Source organism: Podarcis cretensis (assembly GCF_951804945.1).
Source record: "Podarcis cretensis genome assembly, chromosome: 15".
In the NCBI taxonomy this organism is placed as follows: Eukaryota; Metazoa; Chordata; class Lepidosauria; order Squamata; family Lacertidae; genus Podarcis; species Podarcis cretensis.
In genome coordinates, this window is record NC_137185.1 from 27,351,068 (window position 1) to 27,370,417 (window position 19,350).

The window sequence follows — 19,350 nt, forward strand, 5'->3', positions numbered from 1 at the left end:
CGTGGGGATTTGAACCGCCGACCTTCTGATTGGCAAGTCCTAGGCTCTGTGGTTTAACCCACAGCGTCACCTGCGTCCCTGCTTATTGGGATACATCCCTATTAAATGCTTCGCACCAGAATGAGTGCTATCAAACTCCTGCCACGGCAAGGATCCTGGATTCCAATTCAGTGCTGCCCTTTCTGATTCTCATGCTACTGATATCCACGCTTTCTGATTCTCACATGCAAACAAACAGCCTCCTCAAGGTCACAGTGATGACACTTCTCTGTGTCAAATTATTATTGTTTTTTTTTCAGAAGATGCAACCTGCAAGCTTCGATGGCAATCAGATGGCAGTCACGTCTTCCAATTCCCCGTATTCTATGGAGGATTTCTGAGATTATTATTATTATTAAGTTAAAAAGAGAGAGAGAGCGTTCTCTCTCCATCTCTCTCACCAACTTAGGGCTCACTGTTCTAAGCAGAGCATTGAAATTCTGGAGCCTGTATGAGCAAATTCAATTATAAAGCCAATCACATGCTAAATGAGCTTAAATCTGCACACTTGAAGTGCTCACACCAATGACACCTGCTTGAGGAGCCATATAGAAGGAGGAAACTGGAGCTGCGTTTGGGGTACTGTACACTGTGTACACACACACACACACACACACACACACACACACACACACACCAGCTGCCAGACAGCAACGATAACAGCAAGGAAAAATCCCATTTATGGCACGTTGATTAACTTTGCAAGGCCTCTTAATGAGGTTGACATTAAGTCCAGGACAAATGGGACTAATTAGAGCCCCCTCTGGCCGCTTGGCTGCACCTGTGACCCGGCCTCTCCATTGTTACCTGCTGCATTCGTGAGCCAGCTGAGTGGCCAATCCGGAGGCTTGTAGGCCGCCTCGCTGGCGCAGCAAAGGGTCTTATTATACAGCCGGCCAAGCAAATCAGGGATCCGTCAATGCCAGCAGCTCGGTTGGCCCTGTGTACTGAATGCAGCTGCTGATGCTAAACATGCAGCCCTGGAAGCAAATGGGGACGGGCAGGATGGAATATTAATGAGGCAGAGCAGAAAGCCTGCGAGTGACGCGAGCATCAGCTAAGCTCTCGGAAAGAGCCGGAGAGGCAATCTTAACGTTGTGCAACTGTACGTCTCACAGAAGGGGAATAAAATCAACAGCCCAGAAGCTGAGAATGCAGGTTCTACATGAGCATATGAGGAGAGCATGGGACTTCGTGCCAACACTGGATGGTGTTGGGTGGTGAAATGACAGAGTTCACATGAGGTGCCACGGTGCACTCACAGGTAGACTCCCCCTGAACAAGGAGGTTCCATTCAGCTATCCTGGCCAAGAGCATTGCTGCTCCTTCATGAATTTGCCTTTTCCTTCCAAAAGGTTTTAGTGGCCATCACTCCATCCTGACTAAAGCCCCACATCAAAGTCCCAGCCACTACAAGGAGAAATGTGCAGCTTGAGGAAAGGAGAGACATTTTCTAAAAGGGATGATATCTAAAGCATTGCTCTACATTCAGCTGCATCTGGAATTGTTTCCCAGAGCCGGAAGTTTCATCCTTCCCCAGGATTTGGCACTTAAAGGAATGGAGAAGGGAAAGCCCACACGTCAGTGGATTAATAGCATTAGCCCTCCTCCAATCGAAGGCAGCTTTCCAAAAGCACTTCCTGATGCAATTTAAATCCCAATCGCATGCAGCACAGGTTGTTGTAATCCCATTAAGAACCGTGGGTGGGGGTGGCCTAGTGAGCTGTATCCAGCACCTTAAGCAGTTGAATTGTGATCACTTGCCCACTTATTAAGGTCATATGACAGATCACGTCTCGGCCCCACCTCTCATCTTCTGGCCCACAAACCGAATTTCCAGAGGCAGAAGTACAGCAGTTATCAACTGCCTCAGGGAGGGGGGAAACCAGATGTTGCTCTCATTGTCTCTGGTCCATGTTGATGGAAGCTGGCGTCCTGCACAATTCGAAGGGTCACAGGTTCCTCACCCCAAATTACAACTTTGAAAAGAGGCTGGGAAGGGAGTATTCAAAAGTTATCCTTGGCTTGAGAGAGGAAATGGTCCTTTCTCTGTATTGTGGACAGAGGCCTCTTGGAAATAGAGAATACCTCACACTAGGGATATGGTGAGAAACTGAATGGGGGATCTCACACAATGATGACCACCCCTGTTCTGTTCCTGACAACTAGGATGGGGGGAGCAGGCTTCAAGTAGGGCCTGATCACCCTGAACTCTGAGTTTTGACCAGGCCTGCCTGCTCACCTCAGGGCCAACAAACCTGTCAGCATTTCATTTTCCCCATCTTCAATTCATTTCTTCACATTTCCACATCAGTTTCCATTTTTTATAATAAAAAAATGAAAAGTCTTCACCAACATTTTAGTGCAAATTCCTCCTAATATATACAGTGGTACCACGGGTTACAGACGCTTCAGGTTACAGACTCAGAAATAGTACCTCGGGTTAAGAACTTTGCTTCAGCATGAGAACAGAAATTGCGTGGCGGCAGTGGGAGGCCCCATTAGCTACAGTGGTACCTCAGGTTAGGAACAGTTTCAGGTTAAGAACAGACCTCCAGAATGAATTAAGTTCTTAACCCGAGGTACCACAGTACATTGTTGTTCCGTATGCAATTTTGCAAAGTACGCAGGCTTGCAAAGCAATATAATGCATTTTGTTATCCTGCTTCCCCAGATATATTTGTTTTCATGCCAGTATAAGCATTTTGTGCAGATTACCAAGCTGAAGAACTGTATTGCAAAATTCAGAAAAGTGCAAATTTCAACGTGTGGCTGCATTTCGGTTCGTGTCTTGTTTTGGAAAGGTAGTAAAGGTAGAGGGACCCCTGCCCATGGACGTCCAGTCATGGACGACTCTGGGGTTGCAGCGCACATCTCACTTTACTGGCCGAGGGAGCCGGCGTGCAGCTTCCGGGTCATGTGGCCAGCATGACTAAGCTGCTTCTGGCGAACCAGAGCAGCACACGGAAACGCTGTTTACCTTCCCGCCGGAGGGGTACCTATTTATCTACTTGCACTTTGACATGCTTTCGAACTGCTAGGTTCGCAGGAGGAGGGACCGAGCAATGGGAGCTCACCCCGTCGCGGGGATTCGAACCGCCAACCTTCTGATCGGCAAGCCCTAGGCTCTGTGGTTTAACCCACAGCACCACCCGCATCCCTATTGGAAAGGTAGGTTCACCTTTAAATGCAAGCCAAATTGAAGTCATTCCCCACCCCCTACCCCATTACTCAGGCTGGTAGGACAGGGAGGTGTCAGTGATGGAGGCAGATGTTTTGGAGTGCCCCTTTCCTGAAAGGGAAGAAGCTGGCATGGGCTTCCCTGGCATCCACAGAAGGAGGTTCCACATATTGACTGGCACTGTCAACCCCTTTCTCCTTCCCCGCATACGATCTGCTGGCTTGGAAGTGGCAGCAGGTGCTTTGCAAACTCAAAAGCATCATGCAGGTGCCCAGAAGCAGCATCTCCAAACAGTAATTGTTTTATGGGCAGCATAAAGTGGATAGCCTTTGTAGGGAGCAGTGGATTTCACAGAAATAGTTATGTTGCAGGGAATCCTAAGTAAAGTTCTCATTTAAACCTCCAACAGTGTTTATGGCGGGTCCTAAGGACTGTGCCTTTACTAGTGAAAATGCCAAGCATAATCAAGCTTGCTAAATAAAGTAGAGTTTTGTTTTGAAAATGCCTCAACTTTACCTTATGCCCAGAACTGGGAATTACAGTGGTACCTCAGGTTACAGATGCTTCAGGTTACAGACTCCGCTAACTCATAAATAGTACCTCTGGTTAAGAACTTTGCTTCAGGATGAGAACAGAAATCGTGCTCTGGGAGCGCGGCAGCAGCAGGAGGCCCCATTAGCTAAAGTGGTACATCAGGTTAAGAACAGTTTCAGGTTAAGAACGGACGAATTAAGTTCTTAACCAGAGGTACCACTGTAGTTGCCCTGGGACCCCCAACACCAGGAGTCCTTGTTGCAGATCCATAATGAATCCCCTGCCACTCAGAGAGGATCCTTGGATTCACAGTGTGTTACAGGGAAGGAGGAATGAAGGATATACACCTCCCCATTCTCAGTGATGTTGCCTCATTCCCATCTTCACTGAGGGAGTTTGTCGCAGTTCCCGCAAGCCAGTCCAAATTTCACCTCCAACCTTTTTGTGGTCTGCTTACCTGTGTGGGAGCGCAGGTGCCTCTTCAGGGCTGTGTGGCTGGGGAAGGTGCGGTTGCACTCGCTGCAAATGTAGCTGCGCACTCCGGCATGCACCTCCATGTGCTGCTGCAGGGCGGTCTGTGTCTGGAATCGTTTCCCACAGAGCAGGCAGAAGACGGCCATGTCCGAGCCTGGAGGGAGAGAAGGAGAGGAGTTCTCATCAGCTGTTTCCCTTTTGTACCATGCCTGAGCGAGTGGTCTAGACACCAGCAGCACAGCACACGAGGCTGGGTGGAACTGCGAGTAGAATCTCATCTTAAACTGCACCACAAGTTTCTAGACCTCATGGGTGTCAAGGTAAACGAAAATGTGCTGGAAACGGCCAACCCCAGACAGGAGGGCAGAGGAAGCAGCAGCTGAGGCTTTAAAGAAATGGCTGTGTTTAAAAGCATGCAAAGAAATACAGTTCAAAATTCTACTAGCTGAACCATTCGTTCTGTTTTTGTCATCATGGAGAGATGCCAGGAATTATGCAAAGGGCCGAAGTCTCACCCTCTAAACACTGAAAATGTTATTCAGTCATTTCACTGGCTTTTTTTTAAAAAAAATGAAGCAGGTTATCCCAAAGACAAATTCAGTGACTTTTCTGCTAACCCCCAGAAATCTTGATGTACATGTGGCCCAACCCAGCATATTGGCTGTTCCCATGCCTATGTAGAAACAAACAAATATTCAGATAAGCTTAATCTGTGACAGCTTATTCAGACTGGAACTTCAGTTTGGTTTTGTAGAGAGTGGTGCAAACAAAGGTTTGCCAATGGCAAGATGGCTGCAGAAGCAGAGGGACACCTTACATCGTATGCACCAACACAAGTGACTTTTGATATAACTATCAAAAGGAGTAATCAGAAAAGCATATTAGAAAAACGTACGCCTCCACTAATGAAACCTGATTGCACTAGTTAGGAAGGAAATTAAAATAAAATAAAATAAAGGGCAAATTAAAAAAAAAAAAGAGTAGAAGTGTTATGATGTGCACATGGTGGCTTTTAAATTTCATCAGCTGAAATTGGGAAGAGAATGCTTTTTTTCCTAATGTGCTTCCAGAATATCCATCTGCAAGAAGGAGGTAATTTTGAAGAAGTAAAATTAAAAATATTAACTATCACTTTAAAGATGCCTCTTTGCAGGAAAGTGGAGAGGAAAGCAGAGAAGAGCCCCTGGCTCTGTTTTCATCTGATGACTAGTTAACGACAACAGTAAGATTTTTACAATGTAACAGCAGTCTGGAAATACATGGAAGCTGAAGATTTGCAGGAAGGTAAACAACACAGGAAGGAGGAGCAGTTTGGGGTGTGGAGCATGACTTACTTCCAAAACAGCAGCAGGCAAACCTACCAGCATCTGACCCCAAAGTTCTCCTTCCTGTCTTCAGAAACCCAACCCATATTCTTGGCCAATTCTGGCCTTCTGAGAGGGCTGGCCCACTCAAGAGTTCAGGTGAGATGATTGCCTCAGGCGGCAGAGCACTCAGGACAGAAAATCCCAAGGTCAATCTTTCTCTCTCCACCTTTGTTTCTTATGCCAATCTTCACTCACCCTGTCTTCCCTGGTGCCCCATTTTGGCATTTGCCTCAGGTGCCGAAATGTCTTGAGCTGGCCCTACCTTTGGGGACCTTAGCTCAATGGCAGAGGGCATGTTTTGCATACACAAGGTTCCAAGTTTATTCCCCAACATCTTCCGATATAACTAGAAAGGCTCCTTCCCAAACTGCAGAGAGCTGCTGTACACAACACTGAGCAAGAAGGACCAAACATTTGACTTGACTTAAGCCAAGCTTCTGATGTTTCCTCAAACACCAACTTTTGGAGTAGCTCCTCAGGAGGTGGAATGCCACAACTTTGCAGGAAGCAGCTAAGGATATTGTCTTTCTTAGTTTTGCCAGATGCAGAGCTGGCCTTTGGTTTAGAGAGAGTTTCAGATGTTTAGGGCTCTGGAAGCCCCAGCAAACAGCTGATTGTGACGACTTCAAAGCACCACACAGGGCTTTTTGCATGTGGTTTGCAAAGAGCCACCTGCTGTGTTTTGAAGTCTATCCAATCAGCTGATCGCTGGTGCTTTAAAAGCCTGGTGATCACTGGGACTTCAGAAGCACTGCATGAAGGGCTCTTGGAGCTCTGATGACCAGCTGATTGGTGGCACTGCAGAAGCTCCCTTTGGCTCATCCCATTCCTGATAAAATGTGTGATGTCAGGTGATTGGCAGGTGGGCATGGCTCAGACAAATGGGGAGAGTGCAGCAGGCCAGAGATTCTCCACCCTGTTCTGTAGGCTTGTTGACTGCCCAGGTGTGTCTAGATTTCTAACCTGAAATACATCTTTGTGAAATCTGAACATGAGGCATGCTTCCTGATTACTGACACCTTCCATGCTGATGGCCCACTCAGCCCCTATGCATATTCAATCAGAAGAAATAGGTGGGGAAATAATATTCCCTCTTTCATCCCTTGCACTGCTTGAAATCCACTGGAGAAATGTCAGCCAAAGAGCTTACAAGCCTATGAACAAGAGACATAAAGGTGTTCAATGGCCTGTATCCATAGAGGCAGTAAATCTGCCCCGCGACCACATTCCAATATTTACACATCGTCAATAACAAATACCCAATGACCTTTGTGCTATTAAACAATTTGCTTTTGTTTATGCATAGTTGATTGTTCTGAAATGTATGAGTCAGTGCAAATTGCATTACCCAGGGAAGATTAAAGCGAGGAAATGCTGGGTTTTTTTGGAGGCCAATTAGAACGCGGGGAGGGTGGAAATAAAATTATCTCGAAAATTGTATTAGCGATTCATTAGCGACACCACACTATTGCAAGGTAAGCACTGGATCTGCACTGCCTTTAAAGGAAAAAAGAAAGAAAAGAAACGAGAAGCAATTCACACTTCATTTATGTGCCAGAAATGAACCCTCCAGGAATACATTTGCAAGGAATAGAGAGAGATGCCAATTGTTTCTATTGCAACAGCCGAATCGGGCTGAATGTCGGGTGGGGATTGCTACAGGACAGCATCCGCATGCCAGAACTGTGACTCTATTGCCACATTTAGTCCAGGTGAGAAGAAAGAGGCAATTTCTGGAAGCAATATATATTTTGCGGGGTGCTCACTCAAAGGAAACAATAATAATAATAATAATAATAATTTATTATTTATATCCCGCCCATCTGGCTGGGCCTTCCCAGCCACTCTGGGCGGCTTCCATAAAAACCAAAAATACAGTAAAATCACACGTTAAAAACTTCCCTGAACAGGGCTGCCTTAAGATGTCTTCTGAATGTCAGGTAGTTGTTTATCGCTTTGACATCTGCTGGAAGGGCGTTCCACAGGGTGGGCGCCACTACCGAGAAGGTCCTCTGCCTGGTTCCCTGTAGCTTTGCTTCTCGCAATGAGGGAACCGCCAGAAGGCCCTCGGCGCTGGACCTCAGCGTCCGGGCAGAATGATGGGGGTGGAGACGCTCCTTCAGGTATACTGGACCGAGGCCGTTTAGGGCTTTAAAGGTCAGCACCAACACTTTGAATTGTGCTCGGAAACATACTGGGAGCCAATGTAGGTCTTTCAAGACCGGTGTTATATGGTCTCGGCGGCCGCTCCCAGTCACCAGTCTAGCTGCCGCATTCTGGATTAGTTGTAGTTTCCGAGTCACCTTCAAAGGTAGCCCCACGTAGAGTGCATTGCAGTAGTCCAAGCGGGAGATAACCAGAGCATGCACCACTCTGGCGAGACAGTCCGCAGGCAGATAGGGTCTCAGCCTACGTACCAGATGGAGCTGGTAAACAGCTGCCCTGGACACAGATTTGACCTGTGCCTCCATGGACAGCTTCACGTTAGCGTATCAGCAAACCCTTGTGGAAATTATATGTGCCCATTTTTATCTCCCAACACAGTCCCAGTTTCTATCAATTGCAGAATCTTGCATCTAAGGCCTCTTAGAACATACAGTAGAATGAGTCCTACTGCATCAGATCAAAGGTCCATTTAGTTCTGCATTCAACAGCAGCTCATTAGATGCTTCTGGGAAGCCCAGAAAAAGGGCATGATGGCAAGAGAGAGCCATCCCTGAACATTATCAAATAGGCTAGAGATGATGGGAGTTGTACTACAACAGCTCCTGTGGACCCAAAGCTGAAGAACACTGAACTAGAACCTGGGAGGTCAGGCCGAAATTTATATTACGATGCTGTCTGTTTAAATTGGCTAAAAGAGTGGGTTGTATTAAAAGATAGTGATTTGTTAGATCTAGAAGGATCGTTATGGTTGGCATGTGTATTTAGCTTATGAAAAAGGGAAAGTACACAGGGGATTTATGAACCATGTCATTAGGAAATCATTATATAAAACATGGACAAAATATAAAGATCTCCTAGAACATTCGCTGAGCATTGGCTAAGCAGGCTAGCAATGATGGGAGTTGTGTTACAACAGCACCTGTGGACCCAAAGTTGAAGAACACTGAACTTGAATCTGGGAGGTCAGGGTTCAATTCCCCACACTGTCCCTCAACCTAACCTACCTCATAGGGTTATTGCTAGCGTGGGGGGGGGATCGGTAGGGGGAGAACCCCTACCACTCGCTTGCTCTTCCTCTTATTTCAGACATAGCCAAATAAACTCTTTTAAGGGGCTGTCACATGGAAAATGGAGCAAGCTTGCTTTCTGCTGTTCTGGAGGGTAGGACTCAAACCAATGGCTTCAAGTTACAAGAAAGGAGACTCTGACTAAACATCAGGAAGAACTTTCTGACAGTAAGAGCTCTCCTTCCTTGGAGGTTTTTAAGCAGAGGTTGGATGGCCATCTGTCATGGATGCTTTTGCTGAGATTTTTGCATTGCAGGGGGGTTGGGGTCCCTTCCAACTCTACAGTTCTATGATTCTATGCATATTTTGCCACCTGGAGCTTCTTGGAGGAAAGGCAGGATAGAAATGTAATAATAACCCCCCCAAAACGAATAGTTCTCTCCCACTGTGGTTTTTGGGGTTCACTGGCAGATAGTTTCATTTACTCTTCACAACCAGCAGCCACAGACAGACTTCTCGTCCTCTGTGCCTTTGCCCAATTCTCTCAGGAAGCAATCTAATCTAGTAGCCGTTTCCACATCTTGCACCTGCAAGTCCAAAAAAATGAAATACTTCCTTTTGTCTCATAAAAAGGATCCCTCTTCTCTCTGACATCCACCCATGCACCCCTCAGAGATGCTGGAGCAGGCTTCCTCAACCTCGGCCCTCCAGATGTTTTGGCCTACAACTCCCATGATTCCTAGCTAGCAGGACCAGTGGTCAGGGATGCTGGGAATTGTAGTCTCAAAACATCTGGAGGGCCGAGGTTGAGGAAGCCTGTGCTGAAGTCACTGCAAAATCTGTTTCCACCTGTGTATGCTTCCACACGTGCTTAGACCATTAAGGGGAACCAAGGGAGCAGGGCAAGAGAGCAGCACAGCTGGAGACGATTTCAGGTGCTTTCACCTTCCGAGCGCAAGGCTCTCATTACCCTGCATCGTAAGTGCCGACTTAATCAGGGAGAGGGACCTCTAAATAGAAACAGGCTTTTTTGGGTAACAATTTGCAGAACAAGAAATGTGTCAGTGCTGGGGAGGAAGGTAGAGAGGTACTATGAAGTCAATAAACCCAAAAGGAACCTCACTGCTCTTGATGTGGATTTTTTGCAGCATTTTCCCTACCTCCCCAGGGCACGCGGAAGAACACAGAAAGGTTGAAAACACTCTCAGAACTCAGAGACTCTGCACTTCTTAAATAGGTACCTATACCAATTTCTGGGTTGCCAACTAATCTGACTTACCTTGCTCTTTTGCTTTTAAAGGCAGAGTGATATGTGGGAATGCTATGGGAAGGGCTGCAGCTCATGAACATGAACATTTTGTTCGTGTGGAAGATCCCAGGTTCAGGTCCTGCCACTTCCAATCTCTGACAGCTGCCAGTCAGAGTTGACAGTACAGTGGTACCTCAGGTTACATATGCTTCAGGCTACATACGCTTCAGGTTACAGACTCCGCTAACCCAGAAATACTACCTCGAGTTAAGAACTTTGCTTCAGGATGAGAACAGAAATCATGCAGCGGCGGCGCAGCGGCAGCAGGAGGCCCCATTAGCCAAAGTGGTGTTTCAGGTTAAGAACAGACCTCCAGAACAAATTAATTTCTTAACCCGAGGTACCACTGTACTGAACTAGATGGACTTGGTATAAGGCTGCTCCTGATGTTTGTTTCTAATCACGGGGAAGTTTCCTGTGGCATAGAGAAGTAACCTGATCTCTTGCTAATGCCTGAAGACAGTGGGGCATCATCCATTGAGGTGAGTGGGCATTGCCCCACTATACTCAGTCTTCCCCAAGCCAAACCCCCACCTGCTTGCCTTCTTACAACCTGTCACGGGGGTAGCCCTGGCTGTCAGCTTCCTGCTCAGTCTCAATTTGGTCGTTGCAGAACTCAGCAACATGAGAAGAGTCTGCTAGATCAGGCCAATAGCCCTAATGCCAGATTGGACTGCATGCTGCCATTACTGATGGGAAGTCAAATGAAGTGAGGAGAGGGTGAAATAAATGCTCTTAAGAATACCCTGTATTTATAAGAATACTGCCTCTGGCAGTGGAGGTAGAGCATATCCATCAGGGTTCTCCTGACAGCCTTTCCAGGAGAAGGGACGTAAAGTGTCTAGAACAGGCATCCCCAAACTCGGCCCTCCAGATGTTTTGGGACTACAACTCCAATCATCCCTAGCTAACAGGACCAATGGTCAGGGATGATGGGAATTGTAATCCCATAACATCTGGAGGGCCGAGTTAGGGGATGCCTGGTCTAGAATTTGTTGGCTCTACCTATGGTTGCCTTCCCTGCCTTCTGCCTACTAGTCCCATTGGACAGTGGCCAGCCCTGACCAGAGAGACACAACAGCTGATGTTGGGTGGCTAGGAACTGAGATCTTAAATATTCTGAGCATGGGTCGGCCAAGGATTTTAGGGCACTGGGAGAAAATTTAAATGGTAGTCACTGCGTTTAGATAAGCTTAAAACTAGTAGACCGGGACCCACCAACGTAGGTGATGGTTAGAAAGTTGGACTAGGAGCTAGGAGACCAGGATTTAGACTCTCAGCCTTAAAGCTCACTGGGTGACCTTTAGCCAGTCACTATCTTACAACCTAAGCAACCCTCTTCTTCATTTTTAAAGAAACTTCATTCATTTTTAAAACAAAGACAAAATATAGACAGCATCAAACATACTGATACAAAAAGGGAGGAAAGCAAAACTAGGTAGATGGAAGGGAAGGTATAAGGTACAGGGTTATTCTGAAGATAAAATAGAGAACGTAGGAACCATGTATGACACCTTCATGGAGAAAAAATGGGCTATAAATGTGGTAGCAATGGTAGGGCACCCATAGAGGGCACTTTCCCCAGGACCCTTCAAACCTGGAGCCAGTCCTGTGGTGACAACTCCCCACTCCTAGCCGAAACCCACAACCAAACCAATCCTTCTCAAAGAACTCTGTTCATGGGGTGGGGATGGAGAAAACTCTTATGAATGCAAGCTGCTTCCTTGCGCCCCAGCGACCGTCGATGCATCGGGTAAAACCTCCTTTTTCATTCAAGGATGTGCCTGCCCCCACTTCTACACAAAACCCTGCAGCATGCCGGCTCCGTGGGAGACAGGTTTCTGTCTGCATCTTAAGAGGATGCAAAAGAAGCTGGGCTGACAGCAGAATGTACAGTTCAACTCCCCCACTCCCAACGTTCTCTTTATCTCTCTCTCTCTCCCCACACCCCGATTTGTAACAAACACTTTCTCCTCCATTCCTCTTTTGGAAGTGCCCCCCTCCCTTGCCAGTGGCACCACTCTGGACTGCATTCCAGCTATTTTCCGCCTTGCGTTGTCGATACAGTGCGTATCGCTATGCGCACACACAGCTGATGCACGACAGATGCTTTTCCATACTTCGACAACCACCCCAAAAAAGCCTCAAACAAAAGCCGGCTGGGAAGAGCCTTTATTGGCAGCTATTGCACATGGCTAGTGTTGGCCCCTACAGACAGACAGGGAAGGGTCAGTACAAGGATGCACAGTTCCTTCCTATCAAAATGTCCTGCAAACCTCAAAAAGCTTGCAGAGTCTCATATCACCTTAGATAGGTCCCCTTCCCAAAATGCCACTGCAAATTCTTTTCTTCTCTGTGCTTTTTTGGGGGTGGGTGGGTAGGGGCTAGATAAAGTGTATTCGTGGATTGTGAATGGAACAGGTCAAATATCTACACACATTTATTTTTTAAGGCAAAGGATTATGCTCAAGTTCCATGACTGTGATCTTTCCAGGGGTGAAGATAAAATCTTGCCACTTTGCTGCCATCTGAAATTCTTTTCTTCCCCTTTCAATTTATATCCCACCACAGGCTCCAGAAAGCCTCAGGTTGGCTTTGTGAGGAGCAGACACACAAACGCATTTCATTACACAGCACCTACAGTAAACAAATTTGTCAGCTCGCTTGCGCATTAAAGCGGGTGCTTCCCCCCCAACCCCCCTCCACATCCTGGTGCAGGAGGGATTTACTGGTACTTGTACAGCAAAAGTAACACAAATGGATTTACTAATTTTGTCAATCCTTTCGAGGTAGGGTGGAGGAAAACAAAGTTCCAGAACACAGACTTCCGACAGCAAGCTGAATACTAACACATGGCAGGATTGGTTGCTAAACGGTTTTGATTCTCTGCTCTCATTCCCCACAGTCTCAGATATGACCGGTCTGCTGTACCAGATCTTCACCATGAAAACACATCTCATGAGGTGACTGTTTACTTCTAAACATGCAAATACCTGAGCAGAGGGAAAGTGGAATGATTCGGAAGCTGGTGGACCCTACCAGGACGGCAGGCAAAGATGACACTTTGGGAAGAACTAATGAGGCAGAGAATTAAAAACACACATTAAGAGACACGGCGGAGGCCGGCAGTATCCTGCTCTTAACTGCTTCCCAGTCCTCGGTAAAGGCAGAAACAAAACCACACACAGCCAATGGCAAGCTCTCCACAGCCTTCCCAAATCCACCCTCCTCCCCTGGAACAAAAGTCCTCGCACCCACAAAGGAGTAAATCCCACGAGGTATGCAGCCCTCTGGTCTGTAACTTTCAAAATGACAGCAGGATCGGGGCAAAGGTCAGTGGGTCTGAGGCCCTGCGCACCTCAGCCAGCTGTGGTGTGGAGGCCCTGAGCCGGCAGGACGCCTGGCCGCAGAAGTCTCCCGTAAGTAGCACCCGCTGAGGCCGTGAATAAAGGTCGCCAGCGGGAGTGGAAGGCAGGACAAAGGCGGCAGGCCAGTGCGCAGGCCTGGAACAAATCTACGGTGGCACCGCGGGGTCCTCATTTGTGAAACTAATTGGCCCCCGATTTGAAGGGGGGGGAGAGAGAGAGAACCACGCAACCTGGACCTGTTTCAACAGCCAAGAGTGTTACAGAGCAGTTGCCACATGCAAACAGTGATGACGACAAAACAGCCCACCAGAAAGGACTAGAATTTTGTTTTTCGTGCCAAAGGGAAAGACACGCTGAACAGGGAAAAACATGAGACGCTTTGTGGCATTTGTCCACTACCGTGGGGCTAGACCCACACTTGCTTCTCCAGCAGTGAGTTACCTACTCTTGGGGAGAGCACAGCCAAGATGGTGGCAGTTGTCGCATCATCTGATTTCCAGGGGGATTTTGGGGCATGGAGAGAAAGTCCTGGTGTACATGGATTCCCTGTCTTCCCCCTCCTCTGCCCAGATGTCCTAGTGGTGAAAGGACCCAGTGCCTGGCCTACAAGGCTCTTGGTTTGAGGTCTTTGCAGTGCTTGACACAAACTGGTGCCCTCCCTTTGTTGCTGGACTCCAACTCCCATCAGCCCCTGGCGGCATGGCCAACGGTCAGGAACAATGGGCAATGTAGATCAAAAAAACATCTGGAGGGCACCGCATTGGCTACCCCTTGGTTCTCAAACTTAATCCATTCCAGCAGTCCATTCCAAAACCAAAGCGTTCCAAAACCAAGGTGTGCTTTCCCATAGAGAGTAATGCATAACAGATTTATCCGTTCCAGACTTTTAAAAACAACCCCTAAAACAGCAATTTAACATGAATTTTACTATCTAACGAGACCATTGATCCATAAAATGAAAGCAATAAACAATGTACTGCAGTCACACAATCAATCAATCAGTAGCTGAACTGGCTTCCACACAGTCACAAAAACAAAACAAAAAGCCGCAAAAACAGAAATGCAAAATAAATAGCAAAAACAGACAGACCTCAGCGTAACACTCAAAACGGAAGTGTGGCACTCAAAACAGAGCATGTTCGGCTTCCGAAAAGAGTTCGCAAACTGGAACACTTCCTTCCAGGTTTGCAGTGTTTGGGTTTCAAGTTGTTTGAGTACCAAGGCGTTTGAGAACCAAAGTACCACTGTATTCATGTGTCTTATAATAAGCAACTCTTCTTCAGATCTGTATCAGGGACATTGGATGGGAACAAAGATGGTACAATTCCCCAGTTAAGTGGTACAGTGGTGCCTCGCAAGACGAAATTAATCCGTTCCGTGAGTCTCTTCGTCTTGTGGTTTTTTCGTCTTGCGAAGCACGGCCATTAGCGGCTTAGCAGCTATTAACGGCTTAGCGGCTTAGCGGCTATTAACGGCTTAGCGGCTTTAAGAAAAAGGAAACAAACTTGCAAGAACTCGCAAGACATTTCGTCTTGCGAAGCAAGCCCATAGGGAAATTCGTCTTGCGAAGCACCTCAAAAAACGGAAAACTCTTTCGTCTAGCGAGTTTTTCGTCTTGCGAGGCATTCGTCTTGCGGGGCACCACTGTAACCGGTTATAATGTACTGCTTCTTCCATTTCCAGGCCTTATTGACAAATTCCAAATGAATAAATCACCAGATCCAGACCTAAGAGTTCTAAAAGAAATGGGCAAAAATATGTAACTTATACCTAAAAGGATCAGCCTCCATACCTAAGAACTAGGAAGTGGCCACTACAACATCTCTCTTCTTCTTTTTTAGGGATTCAGAGATGGGAGGCTGTAAAATAACAGGCTGGTTAGCTTAAAGCCTGTTCTGGGAAAAGTGGAAGAAAGCATAGCTAAAGACAGAATGACAAAGCATATAGAAGAACAAGTCTTGCTGAAGAAGAATCAGCATGGCTTCTGCAAGGGTAAGTGCTGTCTCATGAAAAAAAAATTGAGAGTGTCAACAAGTATGCAGATAGAGGTGACCTGGTTGACACTTGTGTACTTAACCTTTCAAACAACTTTTGACAAAACACTTCACCAAAGACTTCTAAGGAAGCTTAGCAGTCCTGGAATAACAGGACTGGTCTCCTTACAGATCTGTAACATATTATGGAACAGGAACTGGAGAATAGGAATAAGTGTACAGTTTTCCCTATGGAGGGATGCAGAAATTGCAGTGCCTCTGTCATCAGTATTGGGACTGGTGCTTTCTAACTGGTTCATTAGAAGTGAGAGGAAGCCAAGTTTGCTGATCACATCAAATTATTTAGGGTATTAAGAAGAAAAGGAGATTGGAAAGAGCTCCAAGAAGATCTCTCTAAACAGGGTAAACGGGCATTAAAATGGAAAATGTAGTTTAGTGGCAATATCGTAATGCTATAATTTATGGTGTGACTACTCTTGAAATACTGTGTTCAGGTTTGGTCACCTCAAAAAGGATATTCTGGAGCTGGAAAAGTTGCAGAAGGGCACAACCAAAATGATTAAGAGGGTGAAGCAAATCTCCCATGAGGAAAGAATACAGCATTTGAGACTTTTTAGTGTAGAAAAATGGCAAGCAAGTGGGGACACAAGAGAGGAGGGAGGGAGTGCTTTTCTTTCTCTTGGGAGATTCAGGAGAGACTTCTTCACACAGAACATAGCATGAGACTCTTAAATCTCAGTGGCATGAGTTCTAGCCCCACATTGGACAAAAAGATTCTGGCATAGCAGGGGGTTGGACTAGATGACCCCCGCGGTCCCTTTTAACTCTACAAATTGATGATGCTGTGATAGTTGAACTAAGGAATTTGCTCACACAAGGTGTAGTGATGGCTACTAACTTCGATGGCTTAAAAAGGGATTTAAGACAAATTCATGGAGGAGGAGGAGACTTTTAATGACTGCAGATCATCATGGTTGTCTATTACCTCCGGTGTTGGAGGTAGTATACATCTGAACACCATGAGCTTCTGGACATCTGGAGCAGCAAAGGGCTGTTGCTCTCATGCCCTGCTTCTCATGGGCATCTGGTTGGTCACTGTGGATGCTGGATTAGATTGACCTCCTTTGGTCTGATCCAGCAGCCAGGCTCTCTTGTGTTTTTCAGTCTTGGGCCACCCTGCCAATCCCCAAGAGAAAGCATTTTGCTGCTCCCCAGAGAAAACAGTTGCATCGGTTTCCACTGTTCCTAGAAAACCAACAGCTGAAAAGACTGCTACACTATAAATGAAAGAGCTTTCTCTGTAGCATTTGAGTGGAAGACCAGTCATTTGCCTGAAGGTCCCTGCCTCTGACTGTGCATGGCAAGGGCAGGTGGCGCCTGGGACCTGTTTGCAGTTTTCATCGGGGGGGGGGGGTATTATTTTTCTGCCAAACCACTGCTGGGTTGGTTAGGATAAAGGATAAAGCCCTTTCATTTCCCTGCAGCTGTTTAAGAACTGTGAAGATGAAGTGGGTTTTCATATTCTATAGGCTGCATCCAACACAGCTATACATTAAGGTCACTTAGCTGAATACTTGTTCCGCTGATGAAATGTTCTGAGCCAGCAGAATATTGTTCATAGAATCATAGAATTGTACGGTTAGAAGAGACCCTCAGGACCACCTAGTCGAAACTCCTGCAATGCAGGAATATGTAGCTGTCTCATATGGGGATCAAACCTGCAACCTTGGCATTATCAGCACCGCACTCAAACCAACTGAGCTGGGCAAGAGAAGGCCCAAGTAGGTTGCTGGTAACTTTGTTGTACAGTAGACTCTGCAATCTGTTACGCAATAGGTTCCTAGGTCTCGTGGAACCTGGGAAGGAGAGAGGCTCAGAGACCCAAAGGAGGTGGGTTTTCCAGAAGACCGAGCATTCTGAAAAGGACAAAGGGCTACATCGTTTTCTGAACTGCTTCTCCTGGCTCCCCTTGCCCAACTTTGGCAGATGTTCAGCCGAGAGAAAGACCAAAGGGGCTGGCTGGCATCACTCCAAGAAATAAAAAGCTTTTCGTAAGCCAAAGCCATGCGGAGGTGACACGGGGGCTTGACCCAATTCATGGCAACCGCCAAGGTTGTTTGTCTAGACTCTCGCAGTCTTGCCAACTGCTGGCACGGCGCCCTTTGCGGCATTGTCCTTTGAGGCTGGAGTTGGATCTGCCACGTGGCAGAGAGGGGGACACCTATTCCCACGACAACCTGGAGGTATTTAAGCAAGAAGAGGAGCATCGTTTCCCAGGCTAAGGACAGGGCAAGGCAAGAAGCAGCAGGCATAAGCTCCAGGGATGAAGGTGCAAGCCCAACCCTGAGAGAGCTTTCCTAGTTATAAGGGTAGTTTGAGAATAAGGAAAGAATCATCAGGAATGTCTGCAAGATCTGCTCCTGGGGGCATTAATGGAAGGAGAATATCCTGCCCCCCCGGACTGGGGTTGGGACTAGATTGGCAACTAGATGGAAAGATAGGCTAATATAGTACAGAACATAGGAGTGACAGGTCAAGAGGATATTGTGAATTGGGTTCAGGGTTGTTGTTTTCTAAAGCAAATTCAAATTTTTGGAAAAAAACATTTACTAAAAAATTATAATGGAACTTTTTCTGTGGCATTTCAGGGGCAGAACAAATGGGTGCAGCAATTCTTAACTCATTCAGGGATATCTTAATGCACCTACTTTAGATTGGATCAAGAAGGGCATCAGTGAGAAACTTTCATCTGATTTTTTTCTTCTTCTGGTGCTGCACTGAACTGGGCACTCCAGGAGCAAAAAACAAACAAGTGAAAACAAGACGTGTCCATCAAGAATCCCAATTCTGGTTTAATAATTGGAAATAGTCCATTTCACTTAAATGCACCCTTCTAGCTCTGTGTTGAGACTCTTCACACAACAGTATCGAGGCCGATGAGTGAAGGCGTGAGGTATAAAACGTAGAGGCAAGGAGGTTTGTGAGCCTTTAAAAGGAGAACAAAGCTATAACTCATGTCGTTCACTTTTACCAGTTGCTCTTCCAGAGGTGTGTGGAGCACAGCAACTAGAATGGAGGCCCAAACTCCAAAGGAAGAGGGCGCCATTTTGTCTGTATTATATCCTATGTGCTTCAGCTCTAGTTAGCTCAACCTATTTATTTATTTTTTTTTTAAAAAAAATCCCTACCTCTTTGTGGAAATCAGAAAGGTCCTCTTTTGCCCTAGAGAGGTGTGTGTGCAGGGTGGAATAAATATGTCTAGGCAACACACATCCCATTAAAAAGTTAAGTCAGGATCCTATGTTTCCATGCTATCAAGTTTAATATGCAGAAGGCTGGCCCAAAAAAACATGTCTTTCTTTCCTTGCCCTCTCCTCACCACATGTTGAAACTGGAAAAAGATAGATTCTATTCAAAACACAAAACAAATTAGCATTGTTCCAAAGATACGTTTTGATATTTGAATGCTGTGGCAGTGAAAGAGATGGGGAGGGTGAGAATATTGCCCTCCTCAATAAGCAAACAGCCACCTAAACCAACAGTGTGTGTGTGGGGGGGAGAAATGAGAGAAAGGGGGAATGAGAAAAACCACAGACAAGAGATGGAGAGAGAGAGAGAGAGAGAGAGGTGTGGACTTATTCATTTCGTTGACGTTTTAATGGTTTTTCCTCCCTTTCCCCCCTCCAGAAGATGATTACAAATTAAGCAGCATTTAAACGCTTTTTACTGTCAACAATTAAAATGGGAGAAGGGAAAAGTGTAGCGGCCATTCATTTCCACGGTAACGCCGCTATCAGAGAACACCAAGGGGCCTCGCCTTTACTGTACACCACACAATGGCCAAAAGAGAAAGAGGGAGAAGTATACCATTAATTTTGTAGGACATTCAAAAGCAAATTAAAATATAAAAA

General features: G+C 46.4%; 1 protein-coding gene across 4 annotated transcripts in view; it reads right to left on the reverse strand.

Moving 5' to 3' along the window:
• ZBTB16 (zinc finger and BTB domain containing 16) overlaps positions 1-19,350 on the reverse strand; it is a 203,219-nt gene that overhangs the window by 20,020 nt on the left and 163,849 nt on the right. For all 4 annotated transcript variants that reach the window (XR_013833338.1, XM_079954708.1, XM_079954707.1 and 1 more), the window contains exon 5: positions 4,212-4,382. Coding sequence is in view for 3 of the 4 variants with exons in the window: in XM_079954708.1 (XP_079810834.1) it covers positions 4,212-4,382 (171 nt within the window). In the remaining variant the exon portion in view is untranslated. The remainder of the gene's footprint in view (positions 1-4,211; positions 4,383-19,350) is intronic.